The sequence below is a fragment of the Oppia nitens genome, unplaced genomic scaffold, assembly GCF_028296485.1.
Source record: "Oppia nitens isolate AA-2021 unplaced genomic scaffold, nextdenovo-longstitch-racon4-pilon3 scaffold24_pilon_pilon_pilon, whole genome shotgun sequence".
Taxonomy (NCBI): domain Eukaryota; kingdom Metazoa; phylum Arthropoda; class Arachnida; order Sarcoptiformes; family Oppiidae; genus Oppia; species Oppia nitens.
Window position 1 is genome coordinate 1,180,646 of NW_026533204.1, and position 20,266 is coordinate 1,200,911.

Consider the following 20,266-nt stretch of genomic DNA (forward strand, 5'->3'; position numbering starts at 1 on the left):
CTAATGAAATACTTTACAGATATATATATATATATATTTTCAAGAAAAAAAATCTATTGAATAAAAATCTGTGTTAAATTCTGTAAAATTTTTTAACAAAATAATAATAATAATAATAATAATAATAATAATATAATGAAAGAAAAATAAAACTTTTTTCATCAATACATGTATTAATCAAAATAATTATATGCATTGTATGAGTAGTGTATACACACACACACAAAGCAAATCCCGCGGAAATGATTGATTGCTTTTAATTTGTTTTGGAGTTTTAAAAAAGTTATTAAAAGTAATTTTTTGCTGTAAAATACTATTAAACACACACACACACACACACACACACACATATATATATATATATATATATATATATATATATATATATATATACATACAAAATATTATATATATATAATAACAACAACAAAAAAGTTTGACTTCAAATACAAAGAGTTTTTGAACCTTAAAAAAAATATATAATGCAAATTCAAAAGTTTGTATATAAATATTTTTTTAAAACTCGATCAACTATTAGACCGTAAGGATTGGCTCTACATAACAGCAGATCCGGGATCAACACACACACACACAGAGAGAGAGAGAGAGAGAGAGAGAGAGAGAGAGAGAGAGAGAGAGAGAGAGAGAGAGAGAGAGAGAGAGAGAGAGAGAGAGAGAGAGAGAGAGAGAGAAATGGCAAATTATATGTCAAAAAATCTATAAGAGAATCAGTGAGAAACAAAAATCAATAATGTTTTTGTAGTGACAAACAATCGATCATTAAATTCATGAATAAGTTGTCACCAAAAAAATTTGTGCCAAAAATTTTTATATACAAAATAAAAATAAGATTAAGTTAACGACTAATTAGATTTGAAGTCTATGTATGTGTGTGTGTGTGTGTGTGTAAAATATTAATAATAATAAAGAGATAATAAATATTATTAAAAAAATTAATGATAAAAAATGTATACTGTATATAGCGAACAATAACATAATTAATATTAAGTTTAATTTTGAAATTTTTTGTATTTTATTTGATTTATGAAAACCTAAACATTGTCACCCCTCCCCCCCCTAGAAAATAGTTTAATTATTAAAAATTATTATAATTATTATTGTTTGTACAAACTATAATCAATGTTTATAATTTATAAAAATTTATTATGTACATAATTATACAACAAATTTATATAAATGTTTTTTAATACTGAATATCAACAAAAAAACATAAAAATTTAAATAAATATATTTTTTTTAAATACTATAATATTAAACTAATGATTATATTAGCGCGTTCGATATATGGTGAGAAAGGCCTATAAAACCTTAAAATAATAAAGTTTTTTAGTTGTCATTAAATTCTGCATATATTTTTAGCCATATATGATTTTTTTCATAATTTTTGGTGAATTGGATCAATTATGGTGATTTTTTAAAGTTGCGAATATCAGAAATGTCTACCAATTTTGACTCACAGATTATCTATACTATTTTTTGTATTTTTGTTATAGTGTCCTATGGACAAAAGAGAAGATTAATAAAATCAATGAAACAATAGTATCAAATACCATTAATATCTTAACAATTAACCATAGATTTTAATTTTTTAATTTTTAAGATCGTAACATTATGACACTTCAAAGTTAGGTCTTCCAAAAATGTGTTCATCAAAGAATATTTAGCAACTGCTCGAGAACAAGTCGCCAAAAATGAAAAATTGAAACTCACACAGACATAATATATATTAAAGATAATAAAAGAGTAAGGGCATAATTTTCAATAAAATAATTTTTAAGTTGGAGAGCTTTTATTCCAAATGGAACTACTTTTATTGACTTCAGAGTAAATGACCACTTAAATGAAAATATGCTTTATTATATTTAAAGTACTTAAAAATATATAATAAACGTTATCATTCGATTGCTGAATAATGTTGATTTTTGTGTTTAATTTTATGACAATCTAAGTCATCAAATAAGAAAGATATGGAATATTAAAAATAATGAAATCACAAAATTGAAATTACGTGAAACTCTATAATTATCGTAATAAATGTAATTATTTGTTAGTTAACGTATATTTTCAAAGTTGTTAATAATAAAAAGTAAGAGGAGGTTACTGTGAAGTAGTATGTTAAAAATAAATATTTTTACATTTTATTTACGTCTGTAAGAATTATTCAAAATTTATCATAATTTCATTACAATTAGACCCACACTCATAAAATCTGCTATTTGAACATTTATTCAAAGAGATATTGAGGCAAGCTTCTACAAGAATAATTATACATTTACAACATTGTTTTTACACATTTTTAGTTTTGATAAAATTTCAAGAATAATATCAGGGGAATTGTTTAAATTGCCGAATATACATTTTTGGAAGACCTAACTTTGACATTCGGGCACCGCTATATGACAAGTGATCCGACAATATATTTGCTTTCGTTTGAGCTAAAGGATTGTATATTTAACCAAAATGTCTAAAAAATAATTTTAAAAATTTTTTAAGACAGGGTTTCTCACTATATAACGAACCCACTAATATTAACATTTTTAAAAATATATTCAAACTATTAATTTAAATTGTTTTAGTAATAGATTTTTCTTTTTTTAAAAATTAAATAAATCTAAATTGAAATCGATTGTCAAGTAATTTGTAAAAACTATTAAATATTAAAAAATTTTAAATATAATTTTGTTTTGCCTTAAACTTAATATTTTTTCTCATAAAATACTTGTATATCATATCATACGGTATATGCATTTTTCTAGCATTTAGTAATAATACTATAGACTATATAGACTATAATACTGTTATATGAAATATTGTATACTTGAGAAACGGTATGTTGTTATATAACAATAGTTAATTAAGCGGACAATCATGTAATTTATAAGAGAGAGAAAGAGAGAGAGAGAGAGAGAGTTAAAGATTATCAAAGGCTTTGATTCTCATCATTGGCGACCATAATATCATTATGTATTATAATAGTACCGTTCCTCAGAATCGTACCTAATTGTATCTCTCTCTCTCTCTCTCTCTCTCTCTCTCTCTCAAACACATACACACAACACAGACATACACACACAAATATCTCTGATCTCCCTAAGCTGGCACTACGGGAATGAAGTGGAAAGGGAGCAGGGGGTCGACACCGAAAAACAGGGTGCGCAACGGTGTTAAGATAATTAATTGCATTATAACGCTATACACACACACACACACACACACGTTAGATATTATATAACGGTTGTATTTATCTATATATTTATATATATAACATGAAACCTAAGGAATGGGTGGTTTTTTTAAAAAAAGGCATTAAACAAAAATTGCAATCAAAAAAAACTGTGTACTACATAAACTGTGTGCTTAAAATTGACTTTTAAAAATGCAAAACTAAAACAACAAAATAACACTCTGTCTATCAAAAAATAATAGTATATAATTAAATTAGTGTATAGTTTTATTTATATAGAATATAATGTATTTAAAATTTAATTGAATGAATGAATTTTTTTTTAAAATAATAATAAAATTCTGTAACTTGAGATCAACTAATGGTTTGTTTTATAGCTTTCTCTCAATGGCAATGAGTTTTAACTATATTTATATATACAATATATTATTTATTATGAATGGCAAGAAATCAGTAGTAATATCGGGGGGACTCTCGGGATAGTGGAATGGTATTTCCAAATACAATACCAGTGCGATTGCAAGTGTGTGTATGTATGTATGTGTGTGTATGTGTGTGTGTGTGTGTRTKTGTGTGTAAATGCTTGAAGTCAAAGAAAGGCTGAGCTAATCATTATTCCGTGCATTTCATTAAATTAAAGTAACAAAAGAAAATGACTACTTATTCAATCTTCCAGTGCTCTCTCTCTCTCTCTCTCTCTCTCTCTCTCTCTCTCTCTCTCTCTCTCTCTCTCTCTCTTACATAGCGTTTAAATTAAGCCCTCAAAGGAGACTAAAGATGTTTAAACATTTGAAGCCATAATAATATTAAAGAGATACTCTGTCTCTATTATATTGAAACCTATCAAATAAATAGCAGTTTCATTGATGAGAGAGAGAGAGAGAGAGAGAGAGAGAGAGAGAGAGAGAGAGAGAGAGAGAGAGAGAGAGAGAGAGAGAGAGAGAGTCATCAAATCTAAATACCAATTCACTTAATAAAACTATTGTATTATTTACATTATATTGTTTAGAGAGTATACACATTGCAATACTATTACCACTACTACTACTACTATTGCAAGTATTATCATTTAAATAGAGCCCATTTTAGTCTACAAATTAATTAAAGCTAATTATAAACAATACTTTAAATGCCAATGAGATACCAGACAATAGTAGACAATTATAATTGTTTAATGAATATGTTTTATACGGTATTATTAACTGAATATATAACTTATAAATAAATAACTTAAGTGAAGGCAACTTTTAATACAACAATACATATAAAGTTTTAAATACGTAAAGTAAATTTAGTCTAATTATTTGTTTTAATTAGATGTACTAAAACTTTATTTAAGTTAATTAAATATATATTATATATTTACGAGTATAAATAATATTTAATTATATGTTTATATAATTATTTAATTATAAAATCAATATTTATTTCTTTAAATAAATAAAATCTATTAATAGTTAACTATAATTAATAATAAATTTCATAATTTTTAACATTAAATATAAATATATATATATATATTATTAATAACATACCAAACACACACACACACTCATCAATAAAAAAAATACAAAAAACTTTTATTGCTTAATAAATCACAAATTTGTGACACTTTTTGTAAAACAACAATAAAAACTTTCAAACAATAGAGTCGAGAAAAACTAATTACAAATAACATTATTATTATTACTGTATTTCATTGTTTTTTTGCACAACAAAAATGCATAAATAAATAGCGTTAAAAATATTTTGTTTTGAAATGTCGCCAAATTTCTAGTAATTTTGTTTTTATAAATAATTTGTTGATAACAACAGTGTCTTATTTATAGCTCATAAATACTGTTATATAATTTGAACAGTAAAATATTAATTGTAAATAATACTCTCAATTATATATTAATTTATAATTGTTATATATAACATAAGTTTTATTTTAATTTCTAAATTTAATTATAATATAAAACTATTCATAATTTTTTTGAACTTATTTTTTAATGATTTTTGTTGTTGTTGTTGTTGTTAAGATATAAATAAAAATAATTGTCTAAATATGTAATGTATTTTATAGAGACTATTCAATAGTCTAAATAAAAGAAACATTTTGTAAACTATAAATGTTATACATTATAAAATAGATATGTTTTTTTCTATGTATTTAAGAAATCATATATATTAACACAAATAACAAGAAATTTTTTTGATATGATATACGGCGACAACAATAGACATTATAATACAAAATACTGTACATATATTTTTATAATGTATTAATGATATTATACTTGTTTAGCATTCATTATTATTATTACTGACACTACTGATATTCAAGTCAAACCATATAATCTAATAATACTGATATACATGTATATAATATTTCATTATATTTTATAATACAATAGAAAGAGAGAGAGAAAAAATTGTGCCAAAAATATTATATATTTCTATGTTTTGCATATTTAGTATAAAATAAATTTAGTTGTTTCGCTGTTAGATAACAATAATGTTATTACTATTGATATTATTATTATTATTATATATTATATACAGTATTATCAATATTGTTATAACCAAAATACAACAAAAAAAGCTATGAATAAAGTATATAAATTTATATAAATATACTGTATTTACTGTATATAATGCTAAATAAATATACGGTTGATAAGTGGATAGAGGTTTTTAGGATGGGGAGGATAGGGACCTTAAAATAGAGTGACTAAAATCTCAAATGATATTCCCAATAGAAATATGTCTAACATAAACACATACATACAAACATACACATATCAATATATGCAAAATACAAGTAGTCTCTATACAGTTTAGCACAAAAAAAATCAATTCAATAACCAAAGATAATAAAAACTGTTCAATATTTTCAATCTTTAAATCACAGAATATTCTCTTATAAATAACAACAACAACAACAATAGTGAACAACAGTTAAGACAATTGTGTTGATTGTATTCATGTATTGATGAACTGGTAGACAAACTATACTGTACTATACTATTACATACCGGTTCTTATAATATTTATTCTCAATCGGATACCAGTCAAGTGAATCGCGGGAAACTACATCCTCAGAGCACTGGTATATATACTGTATAATGTATATGTATTTTTTTGTATGTAGTTTCTGATTTTCTGGCGGCACTCCAATCGATCGGATAGTCAAATGTATAGATAGATCATTGAGTGAACGGCCTATTCACTTGTCTTGTAAGTCAACCGGCCTTTTATACAGCATATATATATATATATATATATATATAGTACATGTCTTCAACTTCTTGTATTTGATTCAATCGATTGGTATCACTCTATGAAGACATGTCGCGAGAGAGCGAGAGAGAGAGAGAGAGAGAGAGAGAGAGAGAGAGAGAGAGAGAGAGAGAGAGATGAAAGACATTTCTATACAAAACAGATAAGCTATAAATTTATATATATAGATATAGTATAGAGAGCACAGGGAGTGGTACAATATATATATAACTTTGTTGGTAACTGAATTCCTATTTAATATTACAATCAACACAAAGGCCGGGTATGTAAAAGCCCATTATAAATAGCGGCATAACTACACCAGTACTGTACTATAGTTTATAGTTAAGCATTACACAACTAGTTTTATCTAACCGTTCCGTTGAATTAAACTGATGTGTCAATTGTGTGCTCAGTAATGAAAGGGAGAGACCGGTAGAGAAAGAGAGAGAGAGAGAGAGAGAGAGAGAGAGAGATACTGATAGCAAAAAACATATAAATACAATACACACTAAAAACTTGTCTTTTTTTTGTTTCATTACACTTTAACTATTTAGATAGTGTATAATATACGGTAATAATACAATGCTATCTAAAATTAATGCATACATCAATGTATAATTTATATATGTATATATATAGTATAGTATAGCATACAGTATAAATTGATGATAAAATCATTGCATAACAACAAATAATAGTCTCGCTTATGAAACTAATTAAGAGACAATGTTATGTTTTTTCTATATATATATTTACAGTATATATTAAAATTAAAAAACTTAATGACAGTAATGAACATAATATCCATACAAATCACTGTGTCTTAAACAATGGGCAGAAAAATGTTTTTCAACTATATATGTATACAGTATATGATAGACTATTTAACTAAACAAAAAATTATTGATTTAACAATCAGTGTGTGTGTGTGTGTGTGTGTGTGTCTATGTTTGTCAATGTGTTGTTAAGCCATTGGAAAGTCAGAGATAAGTTAGAGATATGAATACATAGTGTCTGAAAACTAATGTCTGATTTAAATATCAAACATAAACAAACAAAAAATGTATTATATATACCATATATATATAAAACTTGTGTTTAATAATTATAATCATAGTCTATGTAACAAATTTGTATGTAAATTAATGTTTGTCAACACACACACACACACACACACACACACACACACACACACACACACACACACACACACACACACACACACACACACACACACACATACATACAAACTTATAAATTTTGTGTATGTATGCAATCAATATTTGTTTTTATTATTTTTTGTAAATTAATTTTTTATATTAGAGAAAAAACTATTTACATTATATTATGTAAAAATAATAATAATATTTAATACTCATCATATATTTTTATAATGAAGGGTTAAAATGAAAAAAAACAAAAAAAAATCAAATTTAATGAGATTTTTTGATGTTGTTGTTGTTAAGTGCATTGATTTACGTTAATATCCCATATAATTACTATGATTTTAATCAATAGATAAAAAGCTTAATCTAAATATTATAATATTACATATACTGTAAGTTTATAGTAATTTTTTTTGAAAAAAAGTATAAACAGTACTGGTATTGTCAAAATAGATTAATGTCTATACTATGTGTATATAAATTTGCTATTTATTATATAACAAAATATTTTCAAAATCAATCAATAATATATAAAACTCTTCAAAATATATATAACATATGATTGGTATTCAATTTTTAAAAAATTGCCATATATGATATACAGTATACGGTATATTGTGTGTATTATACCAATAAATCATATACAGTATAGGTATGCCAATGATAGTAGACATGAAACAATACAATAAAAAAACAAAATTCAATAAAATTTAAATCAAATATAGTAGTAGTTGTAGTTTCAAAATTCAATTATTGATTTTGTAAATAACTCATATGTAAAATAATTTAACATATGTTATAATTTCATTTTTTTGTTGTTAGCAAAATAAGATATCAATATTAGTTAAATAATATGAAAAATTCTAATTAAGAATATTTACTAATAATTACAAACAAATTAAATAGTAATAATATAAAATATTTTTCAAATTTCTAATACAAACAATTACTAAAACAATTTTCGTAATACCAATTCATTTCATGTTTCGGGTGACAATTTCAAGAAACAAAATATCATTTAAAAGTATAAACAAATAAAATAAAAAGCAATAAAAAACAACAACAACAAAAACTACTAAATTATTGACTGATAAGACAATATTGTCGGTAATATTATACGGCTTTTAATGTGAACACAGAATTTACACAGAATTTTAAGTACAAAATAATAGAGAATATTCTGTAAATTCAATATAATTTTGTTGCAAATATTGTTAGCAAAACACCAAAATAATATCCTCTCTCTCTCTCTCTCTCTCTCTCTCTCTCTCTCTCTCTTTCTCTCTCTCTCTCTCTCTCTCTCTCTCTCTCTCTCTATTTCTCTCACCCACTCACTCACTATTTTATTTGTCAATAGTTTATTTTATTAAATAATAGTTTGTAAACCAGCAGTTTTTTTCAATATACAGAGATTCTTAAAAATTTTAGTAAATCTAAGCAATAGTAAGCTATAAAATTATTTTATCAATTTTAAACTGAAAATGTATTGGATTTTTTTTATTTGTTAGTAAACAACATGTATTTCAAGTGTTTTATAAATCGCTAAAAATAACATATATAAACTATGTATAACTATGTATTAATAAAAGTTTAAATATAAGTCTATATGTGTGTACTACCTGTGCAAATTCAGATAAACAATTTTTTTTAAATATATAATGTATATAAATAAATAACAGTAAATTTAGTCTCCAAAATACTGTATAGACTTAACATACAGTATACGGTATTTACTGTATAATATACAGGTATAGATGTATAATACAGTAAATATATTTTATATCTATTTTGTCAATAAAAGCAACATTTTTGTTATGTATTGTGTGAATGAATAAGTTTTTTTTATTTACTAAAAGGAAATAATAATACTTTAAGTTTTTACTGGAAAAATATAAACATTTTTGAACAATATATATATATATGTGTATAAAATATCTCCAATATTCAAGATTCAAAAAAGTCACACTAACTCCCAGTCCTCTTTATAATATGCATGTATATACAGTATATCTATCTCAGACAACAAATAACTACTGTTCCTCACCATTGACGAAAAATATTATATATACAAACATTTTCTACAAATATATCCATTGGCATAAAAGTTTGTGTGTATATGCCTTTTAAAAATACATTTCCCGATGAATTGCTATGAATGAATATATACAGTATATATATATATATATATATATATATATATATATATATGCATAACATTTAGTTTGTAAAAGCAATAACTGTGTAAAGTATGTGTGTGTGTGTGTGTGTGTCAATGTGTAACTAACAAATAGCCTTTTTAACACTAAAACTTGCTTTATTAAAAATATTTGAAACTAATGCATGAAATAACATATAATAATATATTTATACTCGTATTCACATTTGTATATATTTTAAATAATTTTTATGAAAGAGTATATTGTATTCAACTTTAACTTTTCAAAAAAATAACATATTTTAAATTTTATAAAATACATATTATTAAATATAATGTACAGTATAATACAATGTATAATTTAATTTATTTTAATAATCTTAATAAACAATTTAAAAAACTAAACACGAAATGTCGATATCATAAATATTAGGTTATTTTTTTTAAAAATGTGTCTAATTGTGCGATAGATTATATCTATATTAGAAAAATTTACACACATTTTCTTGTTATTATAAAAGTTGCCGTTTGTTATTAAAAAAAAAGTTATATCTAAAATATATATATAAAGTTTCCAAAAGATTTCTCAAACACATTAAAAAACATAAATCACTGTTTAGTAAAACTCTAGTATCGGAAAACTTATATATAATATATAACTTATAGTATAATACAAAAATTGCTGATCACGTATCGCGAGCACCGGGCTATAGCTGAGAGAATGTCATATACATGTATATACGGTATATATATTAGCTATAAATTTATATATACAATAAATGCCATAAATTAAAATATAAATTCACTGGTAATAAATCAATTGTATTGCCCATTATTAGTAGTATTATTTTTGAACACCATATATTTATATTTATTTTATTTTTTAGAAAAATAGGCGTTTAATTAATCAAAAATATATAATTTATATACACATATATTAAAAAGTGATTTTTAATTTTTCACAAAACTTTCAATACCATTCATACCGCGTGTAAAGTTAATAAATTATGAGATAATAATTTTTTTTATAAAAACTTTATTGATTAATATAGTAGATAAATAATAATAATAATAATGTATATTCAATATTTATAATAAATAGTTGTTATAGTTAGATAATTAATTTCAATTTATAAAATTGTTTAAGTTAGTTAATTAATATAATTTTGACATATACACACAAAAAAATTATAAAATAATTTTTCAATTCATAATAAATAATTAATAAATATAACGGTAAATAAAGTATCGTTAAAGTTTGGGATCATTATGTAAACGTCAAGTGCAAATAGGTTAGCCTTCCCCCCTAACCCCTACCCCAAAAAACCATACATAACTAACTAGAAAAGCTGTTAGTGTCGGAAAGTCATTACATTACACATACATAAAGACACTAAACATATTTACTATATGTTTGAATACTAAATGAAATAAATATGTGAATTAGTGTGTCGTAGGTTTGATTAGCAAATAATAATAATATTGCCGTAAATACGGTACAGTATATTGTGTTGCTGTTGTTATAAATAGTAAAGTCAGGACACGAAAAATACATTACTAAACCAATTAATGAGTGAAAAAAAGTAAGTAAGTGTTGGGATGGAAAGGGAGAGAGAGAGAGGAGATGGCCTATCGCTCAATCAGTTAACTAAATTAGAGTCAAAGTGTGTGTGTGTGTGTGTGTGTGTGTGAGAGAGAGAGAGAGAGAGAGAGAGAGAGAGAGCGGGTAAGTGACGGAATCGGGTGACGACTGATTTAACAAATTGGTTCAAACATGTGATACATAATAAAAAAAATTACAACTGAAAAAAATAAAACACAACAATAAACAGCAATTTGTCGTATTATATATATATAACGAATAATTAATTCAGACATATAGTGTAGATCAGACATTGAAATTGATTTATTAATTTTTTATAAATTGATGATACAATATATATATTGATTGATTGATTTAAAATTAAATTATTATTAAGTATTTTATTAAACATATTAGTATATATAAAAAATATTTAAAACATTAAAAAAAACTAATATAAGCAAAGTGAAAATTAATAATAATAATTATAGTTATATTAAAGTTAGTAGTAATTATAATATTTTTTCTATCAATAAAATATAACTAATTATTGAATCATCATTTAAAAAAATTATATCTCAATTTTAATGTTTGATTTATATACTGTACTTATAATTGTTTTCATAGAGATGTTATATCTGTGTGTTGATAGTTAAGGTTATCATTTGAAAGAGTGATGAGAAAGCATTTAAACAAATTACTGATTAATTTGTTATGAGATCAGAGAGGACAGAGACCTATTAGTTTATGTTAGTGTGTGTGTGAGCACTGGTAGATAATTTAATTACTTGTGTGTGAGAGAGAGAGAGAGAGAAAAAAACATTCATGACTTGAATGCTATGTCAACATATAAATATAAAGTACAAGTCATGAAAAATTATAAATTGTTTCTATATTTATATAACAATTAGTTTAGTTTTTTCATGTTGTTGTTGCTTTATATATCAATCAATTTATATATATACATGTTTATGTATAAATTTATATATAAATTCAATTAGAAATAATAATTTATATTCCTTTATATTATCTTAACTTTATTATACTGTAAAGCTATTATTAGCGCACAAAAAAAAACATATAGCAAATAAATTTTAAATTGTAATTAAAAAAAATAACTGATTTAAACAAAACTGTATTAAATTGTATCAAAAAATATACAGTTAAGAGACTAATGTTAGTAACAACAACAACAAAAAATATTTCAAATATTTGAAATATTATATAAATTTATAAATAAAAAAATAATATGATATATCAGTTTATCAGATATTTATCACAAACACACTCACTCACTCACTCACTCACACAAAATATATTTATATTTAAATTATTATTATACTGTATATAAACAAATATATATATATAGAAACAGACACACAATAAAACAATTTTAAATTCCTCTTTAAAAATATAGTGATAAAAAACATTGGTTTTTTATAAACAAAAAAAATATTAAGTGACAATTGAATGAGACTTATATGTATATTTGTTGTGTGTGTGTGTGTGTGTGTTTGGCTTAAATAGGAGATACGGTATATATATATATAAGTTTAAATAAGTAAATAGCTATACATTATAGCATACATATACAGCTTTCGGATATATTGGATAAACTAGAAGTACTGTTAAATGCAGATCTGTCTCTCATAAAAAATAGGCCTATATTTTAGCCTAAAATATGGACCATAAGAATATAAATATATATAAATAGGAAAATATTATCGCATTTTTATTAGACACTGTATATATATCCGTATATATACACACTCTCAAAGGCCTAAACCATATATATATTGAGAGAGAGAGAGAGAGAGAGAGAGAGAGAGAGAGAGATTCCGGTATAACTGTATATTTCTTATTATAGGGAACAGTCGGATCTCTTATATGGGCGCTTAGGGATAGACAGTCGTCTTTAGCGATTTTTGTATGTTTTGTGGTACAGTATATAAATACATACATACATACATACACACACACACACTGTATGAATATTGTATTGGATGGGTATAAGTGTTCAAACAGTCTGTAATTATGAGTTTGTCAGCGGAAAAGGCACTCAATATTAGTGCAAATATCACAGTTTATATGATATAATATAAAGCCATAAGTAATCTTATTTTCTTGACTTTTAAGATTTAATGTAATTAGTTATATAAATATATATTTATACTGTATATAGACATACATTCATCCATCCATACAAATATAATAATTAAATATATTTACATTAGTTTTTTTTATCAAACTTTGATACTATATTAATATATACACAATTTATATGAGGCATTAAATAAATCATATTATTATTATTATATGCATAGTTTTTGTTAAACAGTAAATTATCCATAAAAACAAATAAAATTTATACTAATTTTTCTAATATATAATAAATACCGTTAAACACTTAAAATAACTAATAAAATTTAATATCATTTCATAGTTTTATTTAATTTTATCAAATACTATATATATATATAAATATTAATTTATTTAATTAAATAATTTAAATTATGTGTGACTAAACAATTGTAATATCCAAATAAAATTAAAATAATTTTTCAAAAAATAAAATAAAATTCACAGAAAACTATATAGAGTTTTGTAAGTTGTCTGAAAATATAGGTTCAAATCAAACATCAATCGCAACCAAATAAAATAAAATAAATGTGAAAATATTTTACATAAATATATTAATAAAAACATTTTTTAAAAATAATAATGAAATCAATTATATATAATATATAAGTGTTTTAAAAACATTGTATATAATAACTTAACTAATTATTAACTATTAGTTAAATATAGTTAAATACAACAACAAAAAACAATCCATAGCTATACAAGTAGTAGTATACCATCAGAATATTCTGTACTGTATTGTTATAGCACTCGTATGTTATTATTATTATTACTAAAGCACTGGTACTCTATACGACATCTACCTGTGCCTCACAGATATTAAACACATAGATAGTAACAAATATATAGTTTAAATAAATAACGTCAATATTTATACAAACAAATCACTGGACAATAACATACTAATTGATTGTATAGTTTGAAAACGTTATTCATTTTCAATGCAATAGTATTACAAATATTAGCCAAACAAACATAACATTGAGGACATAGCCGATAGCCGATCGGTACTATTCTGGCCAACAAATCAAATCCGATTAGAAGCCAAACACACACACACACACACACACATAACACACCCGACGGGTTCGACCAGTAACGAAAAAAATGAGTGGCCATTCGTCATCGGACGCTGTCTACCGATCGGCCATCAAAGTGCTGGTCACAAGCGGTATGCAATTGTCGGCCAACTCGGAAACCATATGCCTGGCCTGTCAATACATTCACCGATTTGGCCGTCACTTCGATTACCGTCACTACGATCTCTATCTGATGGCCGCTGCCTCAGTCTATCTATCGAGCAAAGTTACCGAAACTCATATCAAGTTGCGGGACATTATTCAAACTTTCTACCAGACCGTCCACCACAACACCGGCGGCGGCGGTCAGTCGGAAATCAAAAACATTAAACTATGGCAAAGTTTGAAAGAGTCGATCATCGACTGCGAGCTACTATTGGTACGGATGTTACGTTTCAAAGTGGACACCAATTTGCCGCACCGTTATCTTCATAAGTATTTGCGGTCAATCGGCAATTTGATTCGCGACCAACCTATGGCTGCCCGACTCGATACAAGCTGTTGGCCAATAATGAGAGACTATTTGTGTTTCGAGTCGCGATCGCTAGACTGGCGGCCCAATCATATAGCCATAGCCGTCATCGAGCTGTCGCTGCGGACACTCGACTACCGGATCCCAGACAATGACGAAACACTGCTTCCGTGGAACGAAACGTTTGACGATCAGTTCAAGAAAGAAGATATCGACGAATTGGTCGAACAGATACTCGCTGTCAACGAACAGATGCGGTCATCGCCGTTGCGGACGACAACAACAACAGCGACGATCTCTAATAGCAAAGGTGTCGATGAAGACAAAAAAGATGGTAAAAATAGTGACCGAAATCGTGGTGGTCGTCATCGTCTGGGATCATCACCCGGTAATAGTCGTGAACCTAAATCACGAAGCGCTGACCGAAAATCACGTAATAGTGATCGTAAATCACGAAGCAGTGACCGAAGCCGCCGAAAATCACGCGGTAGTCGTGACCGAAAACGCCGTAAATCAAGCAGCAGTAGTAGTAGTACTAGTGATAGCAGTAGTAGTAGTAGTAGTAGTAGTAGTAGTAGTGGCACTAGTAGGACACGCAGGACTAAAAACAGCCGCAGATCACGTAGCCGTAGCCGTGACAGACATCGACGTCGGCCACTATCATCACCCGATCGACAATCGTCATCCAATCGTTCCCAATCATCATACAAAAAGAGTTCGTACACTAAACGTGAAATTGTCGACTTTAGGTCATCAACATATGGCCATCATTAGAGATGAACCGGTAATCAAACAAACAAATACCGTAATTGGTTTTTGTTTGATTGTTTGGTTTTGTAAAATAAAATTTCGGTAGATCTGAGATCTGATCTCTCATTTGTTACACACCCACCCACACACACAAACATGTGTTAGATCAGTTAGATAGAGGATAGGGTGGTATATTAAAAAAAAGCAAACTGAGCTCTAGTTTTTTATGGCTACCGGTAATTACCCCGGGTATTATTATTTTTTTACGGTAAGCGTAAAGTTTTGTTTGTTGTTTTGTGTATAAGAAATTTGTTAACCGTTTTTTTTTTTGAAAAATAAATAAATGCCGCGAAAAATGTTTGAAAAATAAATAATTAAAAAAAATAATAATTTGTTATGACTTACTTGGCGTTGATATTAGTCTTGATGTTGTCCTCGTAGACGGACAGGTAGAGTGCAAAACACGACATCACAAATACTAGTGCCGGATCAGAGATAATACCTACCGTAACCGTGAATTGACAACAAATTAAATGATAACCACAACAAAATCGGGTAAACATTATAATAATAATAATAACTGTACGCATATATACCATCTTCAACAAAATAGGTGACCACCAGTTGAACCAATTGAAAGCACACCAATATTATGGCCGCACTATTAGCCGATTATAATTATAAGGTTATATATATTTTTTTTTAAAAATGGTAACAAAACTATCGGTAATTTTGTTTAAGCAGTTATAACTTACTAAGTAAACAATAGAGTCCGGGCACTGGTCAGCGCCCATCCGATCAACACAAAGCCTAAGACATGACTGGCCACTGTTGCGGCCAAAACGGCACACTTTAGGATAAATTGTTTCGACGGCAAATTGCTATCACTGTCATCGTCGTCGTCGGCGGAGCTAATCTCTTGGGCCATATATTGGCCAAAATTGGTGACCAACTTAACCGATTGGCGTACTTCGATCCATAGTATAACCGGAGCCAAATTGGTGACCAAAAAACCGCACACTGTTATGATCAGACCGGGTGTGCGAACATACGACTGGCCAAACAGTGTCAACAGTATGACAAGGTTTACGGCCGGTGCGACCGCACGGTAATCGGTCTATGCGGGTAATGGGATAACATTTCGGTAAAATACACACACAATTACTACGCTATAGCGGTAGTACTTACCCGAAAAGTTTTCGACCAAAACTGTCCGAACATATCGCTGACCACAAAGTACAGACAAATGATTAACGACTGGCGCATCAGTGTTTCGGCTCCAAACACTGCCACCACTACTGGCCAAAACATGGCCAACAGTCCGGGCATCAGTGTTAACATTGTTTCGCAGGACACGCAAAACGGTAGACAAAACATGGTTAGGTTATTGGATCAGTGATGGTCAGTGATGGCCACAAATACGGGTATATATATATAACTTGACGGTTGAATAACACTTAAGTTAGACTATTGTCTAAAAACTAGTAGTAATGGTATTATTATTATACAGTATTTAGCAGTAAATAACTAAAACATATGACATATAATTTACAGTAGTTTTTGACACTTAAAAAACCAAAAATTTTATTTTAGTTTTTAGTTTAGTTTTTTTTTTGAATCATTACATAAAATATATACAGTATTTATAATAACATTAATGTAAAAAAAACATTTGCGAATCACGTGATCGACTATTAAGCCAATCATTAATGCTTTAATGATTAGTTAGTTTTTGTATATAAAAAAGTTTTTATTTTTTAAAAAAATATATTGTTTTTATGTATACTTTATTTTTGTTAGTTTATTAATTTCAAACTTTTAGCATAGCTTGCAAGGGTGAACCAAGTTCAATTTGTGTAATTGAACTTGGTTCATTTTTGTTTTTTTGTGTTTAAATTTTTTTTAGACTAGTTTATTACAGTACCAAAACGTTATAAATTTTAGGTATTTTTTAAAACAATATTATGTTTAAATATGAACTTATTTATATTATTTTATTTATTTATAATTTTTTTTTAAATATTTGTTTGTTTGCATATCGACTACTCGTATCTATACTACATTTACTTACATTACACTAAATAATTAAATATGACAATTACTATACATTTGTAATAATAGGCTATTATTTAGGACTAAATTTATTTATCCCAGAGTTTTTTTAGTGCTGTTTTTTTTTGTAGTTATATTGTTAATAGTTTATACAGTTATTACCCGAAAAAAATATACAAATAAATAAAAACATTTTATAAAAACTTTTGTTAACTTTTCTGTTTTTAATTAATTTGGTTTCTAATAATATTTCAAAACAACAATTTTGTGTCTGTGTTTGTGTCAAACAATAAACATAAATATCTTCATTAGAGAGAGAGATAGAGAGTGAGACATACATTACACAACAAACACACCGACACTACTACTACTACTATCCCCTATACTACCCGTCCATCACATTAGACACCATCACTACCACCAACCCCCTCCTCAGCATAATCACTCATTTTTCCCATTTATCTCTCATTTGTTGGGCTGACTTCCGATATCTGAGTGCACGCTGGCGGCGCACCTGAACCTGATCGCCGGCCTGACGGGCCAATCGTTCGAGATGTCCCCGATGGCGGACAAACTGTTCGGCCTCGCGGTCCGCACGGGCAGCCTTTTGGTCCAATTGGCGGGCTTTGGCTTTTCGCCGTCTAATCACTGTTCGTGTAAGACGTCTTTGTCTACGACGACGTAGTGGTGGAGAAGAAGAAGGAGGAGGAAGTGATGAACTATTATTACTACAACTACTACTACTACTTGCAGAACCATTGCTGTCTTTTTTTTCTTCATCTGCATTGCCGTCAACTTTGCTGTTGTTGTTGGTGTCGGTGTTGATGTCCTTGTCGTCGATCATGTCTTTGTTGTCGATCATGTCTTTTAAACAGATAGTTGTCTCTCAACTCTTAACTAAATTGTGGATTAAAATTTGATTTACTTTATATGATTTGATTGATTGATTGCTTCAACTGCTTAATGAATATCTTAGTCTTAATTAAAAAAAACCGTTAAATGATTTGTTAGCTAATTATACCGTTAAATGTTTAAAAAGTTTTTAAAACACATATTAAGCGCGTGATTAATAATAATAATAAAACCGGTAATAATAAAAATTAAATTATACCTGAATATAAATGTTATTTTTTTGTAACTATTATTTTTTTTGCTACCTAACCCACAAAATATTTTTTAAAAATTAATAGTAATTTTTTGACCATAAAATGTGGTATAAAATTTACTATAATTTTTTTCTAATATGTAAATTTTATGGCATTGTATTTATCTATTTATTGTATCATATATTTTAATATACACTTTATATACATATATATATTATATACACACACCTACACCTACACAGCTGTCTCGCATATTGATAACATCAGTCCAATCTCCCTGACCATCACTCATAGACTATCTCATCACTCTATCCCTGATTCTTGCCGCCCGTAAATGATATCTATGAGACCGCCGGCGGCGAACGTCTGCCTGATTGCTGGCAACATCGGCCAACCGCTGTAAGTGTCGCTGACGACGAATAAACCGGTCGGCCTCGCGATCGAAACGGCGAGACTTGCGCTCCAATCGTCTGGCTTTGGCCATCAGATGTCTGACTGCGCCGCGTGTCAACTGTCTGCGTCGCGGACCTCTGTTCATGGGTAACAGTCCGATCATGGGTTCATCGGGTCTTATTGGTACAAAATCGCCGACTTCTGGATTAAATCTTTCGACAATATTAATGGCAACCTCCGGATCCAGTGGCTGTTGTTGTTGCTGCTGCTGATGATCGACGGGAATGGCCTGTTGTTGCTGTTGCTGATTGTCCTCATTGTTGTCGTTTGCCTGAGCTTCCGGTGGTTGTTGTTGACCACCATCGACTTGATTAGCCAGTTGTTGTTGTTGTTGTTGTCTGTTCTCAACATTGTCAGCCATATGGCTATCTTACTGTAGTTGTTGTAAAACTACTATCCTTTGAACGGATGGTTGTACTGTCGAGTGTCAACACTTTGGTAACAGTATTGTTGTCTTTTAAAATAATTTTGAATATTTTTTTCTAAAAATTATTATTTTTTATGTTAGAAAATAATTTAAACAATAAATTTTTATATAATAAAGTTTTAAAAAAAACATTTAATTGTTTCTCATCTAATAATTAAATAATAATAAAGTTACATATAATAGAAATAAATTTAAATACCGGTACTACTTGTTATAGCTCCCCCCTTATAAATCCCTTCCTGTCCCTAATAAAATTTAAATTTTTTGAAAATTAAAAAATATGTCTGAATTTTTAAGTTACTAATAAAATAAAACTATTTTTTATGATTAGCTTTTTTTCGTTGTTATGCATTTTTATAAAATACGACTGTCCATCTACTTGCATCTCCTATTTTTTGTTTGTTTAAATA

General features: G+C 27.4%; 3 protein-coding genes across 3 annotated transcripts in view; 1 reads left to right on the forward strand and 2 right to left on the reverse strand.

The window, feature by feature from the left end:
* The window catches only part of LOC128953965 (uncharacterized), a 48,560-nt gene extending 31,205 nt beyond the window's left edge, over window positions 1-17,355 (reverse strand). Inside the window, exons 1-4 of the mRNA XM_054299514.1 lie at window positions 17,007-17,355; window positions 16,574-16,935; window positions 16,415-16,479; window positions 16,224-16,320 (exon numbers count right to left, since the gene is read on the reverse strand). Coding sequence (XP_054155489.1) covers window positions 16,224-16,320; window positions 16,415-16,479; window positions 16,574-16,935; window positions 17,007-17,195 — 713 coding nt within the window. The 5' untranslated portion in view covers window positions 17,196-17,355. The remainder of the gene's footprint in view (window positions 1-16,223; window positions 16,321-16,414; window positions 16,480-16,573; window positions 16,936-17,006) is intronic.
* LOC128953967 (cyclin-Q-like) lies at window positions 14,411-16,164 on the forward strand. Its single transcript, XM_054299515.1, has one exon. It carries the CDS (start codon window positions 14,625-14,627, stop codon window positions 15,840-15,842), a length of 1,218 nt encoding a protein of 405 aa, XP_054155490.1. The 5' UTR covers window positions 14,411-14,624; the 3' UTR covers window positions 15,843-16,164.
* Window positions 17,356-19,271: 1,916 nt separating the features above from the next.
* LOC128954068 (uncharacterized) lies at window positions 19,272-19,790 on the reverse strand. Its single transcript, XM_054299634.1, has one exon. The coding sequence runs from the start codon at window positions 19,788-19,790 to the stop codon at window positions 19,272-19,274; it is 519 nt and encodes a 172-aa protein (XP_054155609.1).
* Window positions 19,791-20,266: the final 476 nt, after the last annotated feature.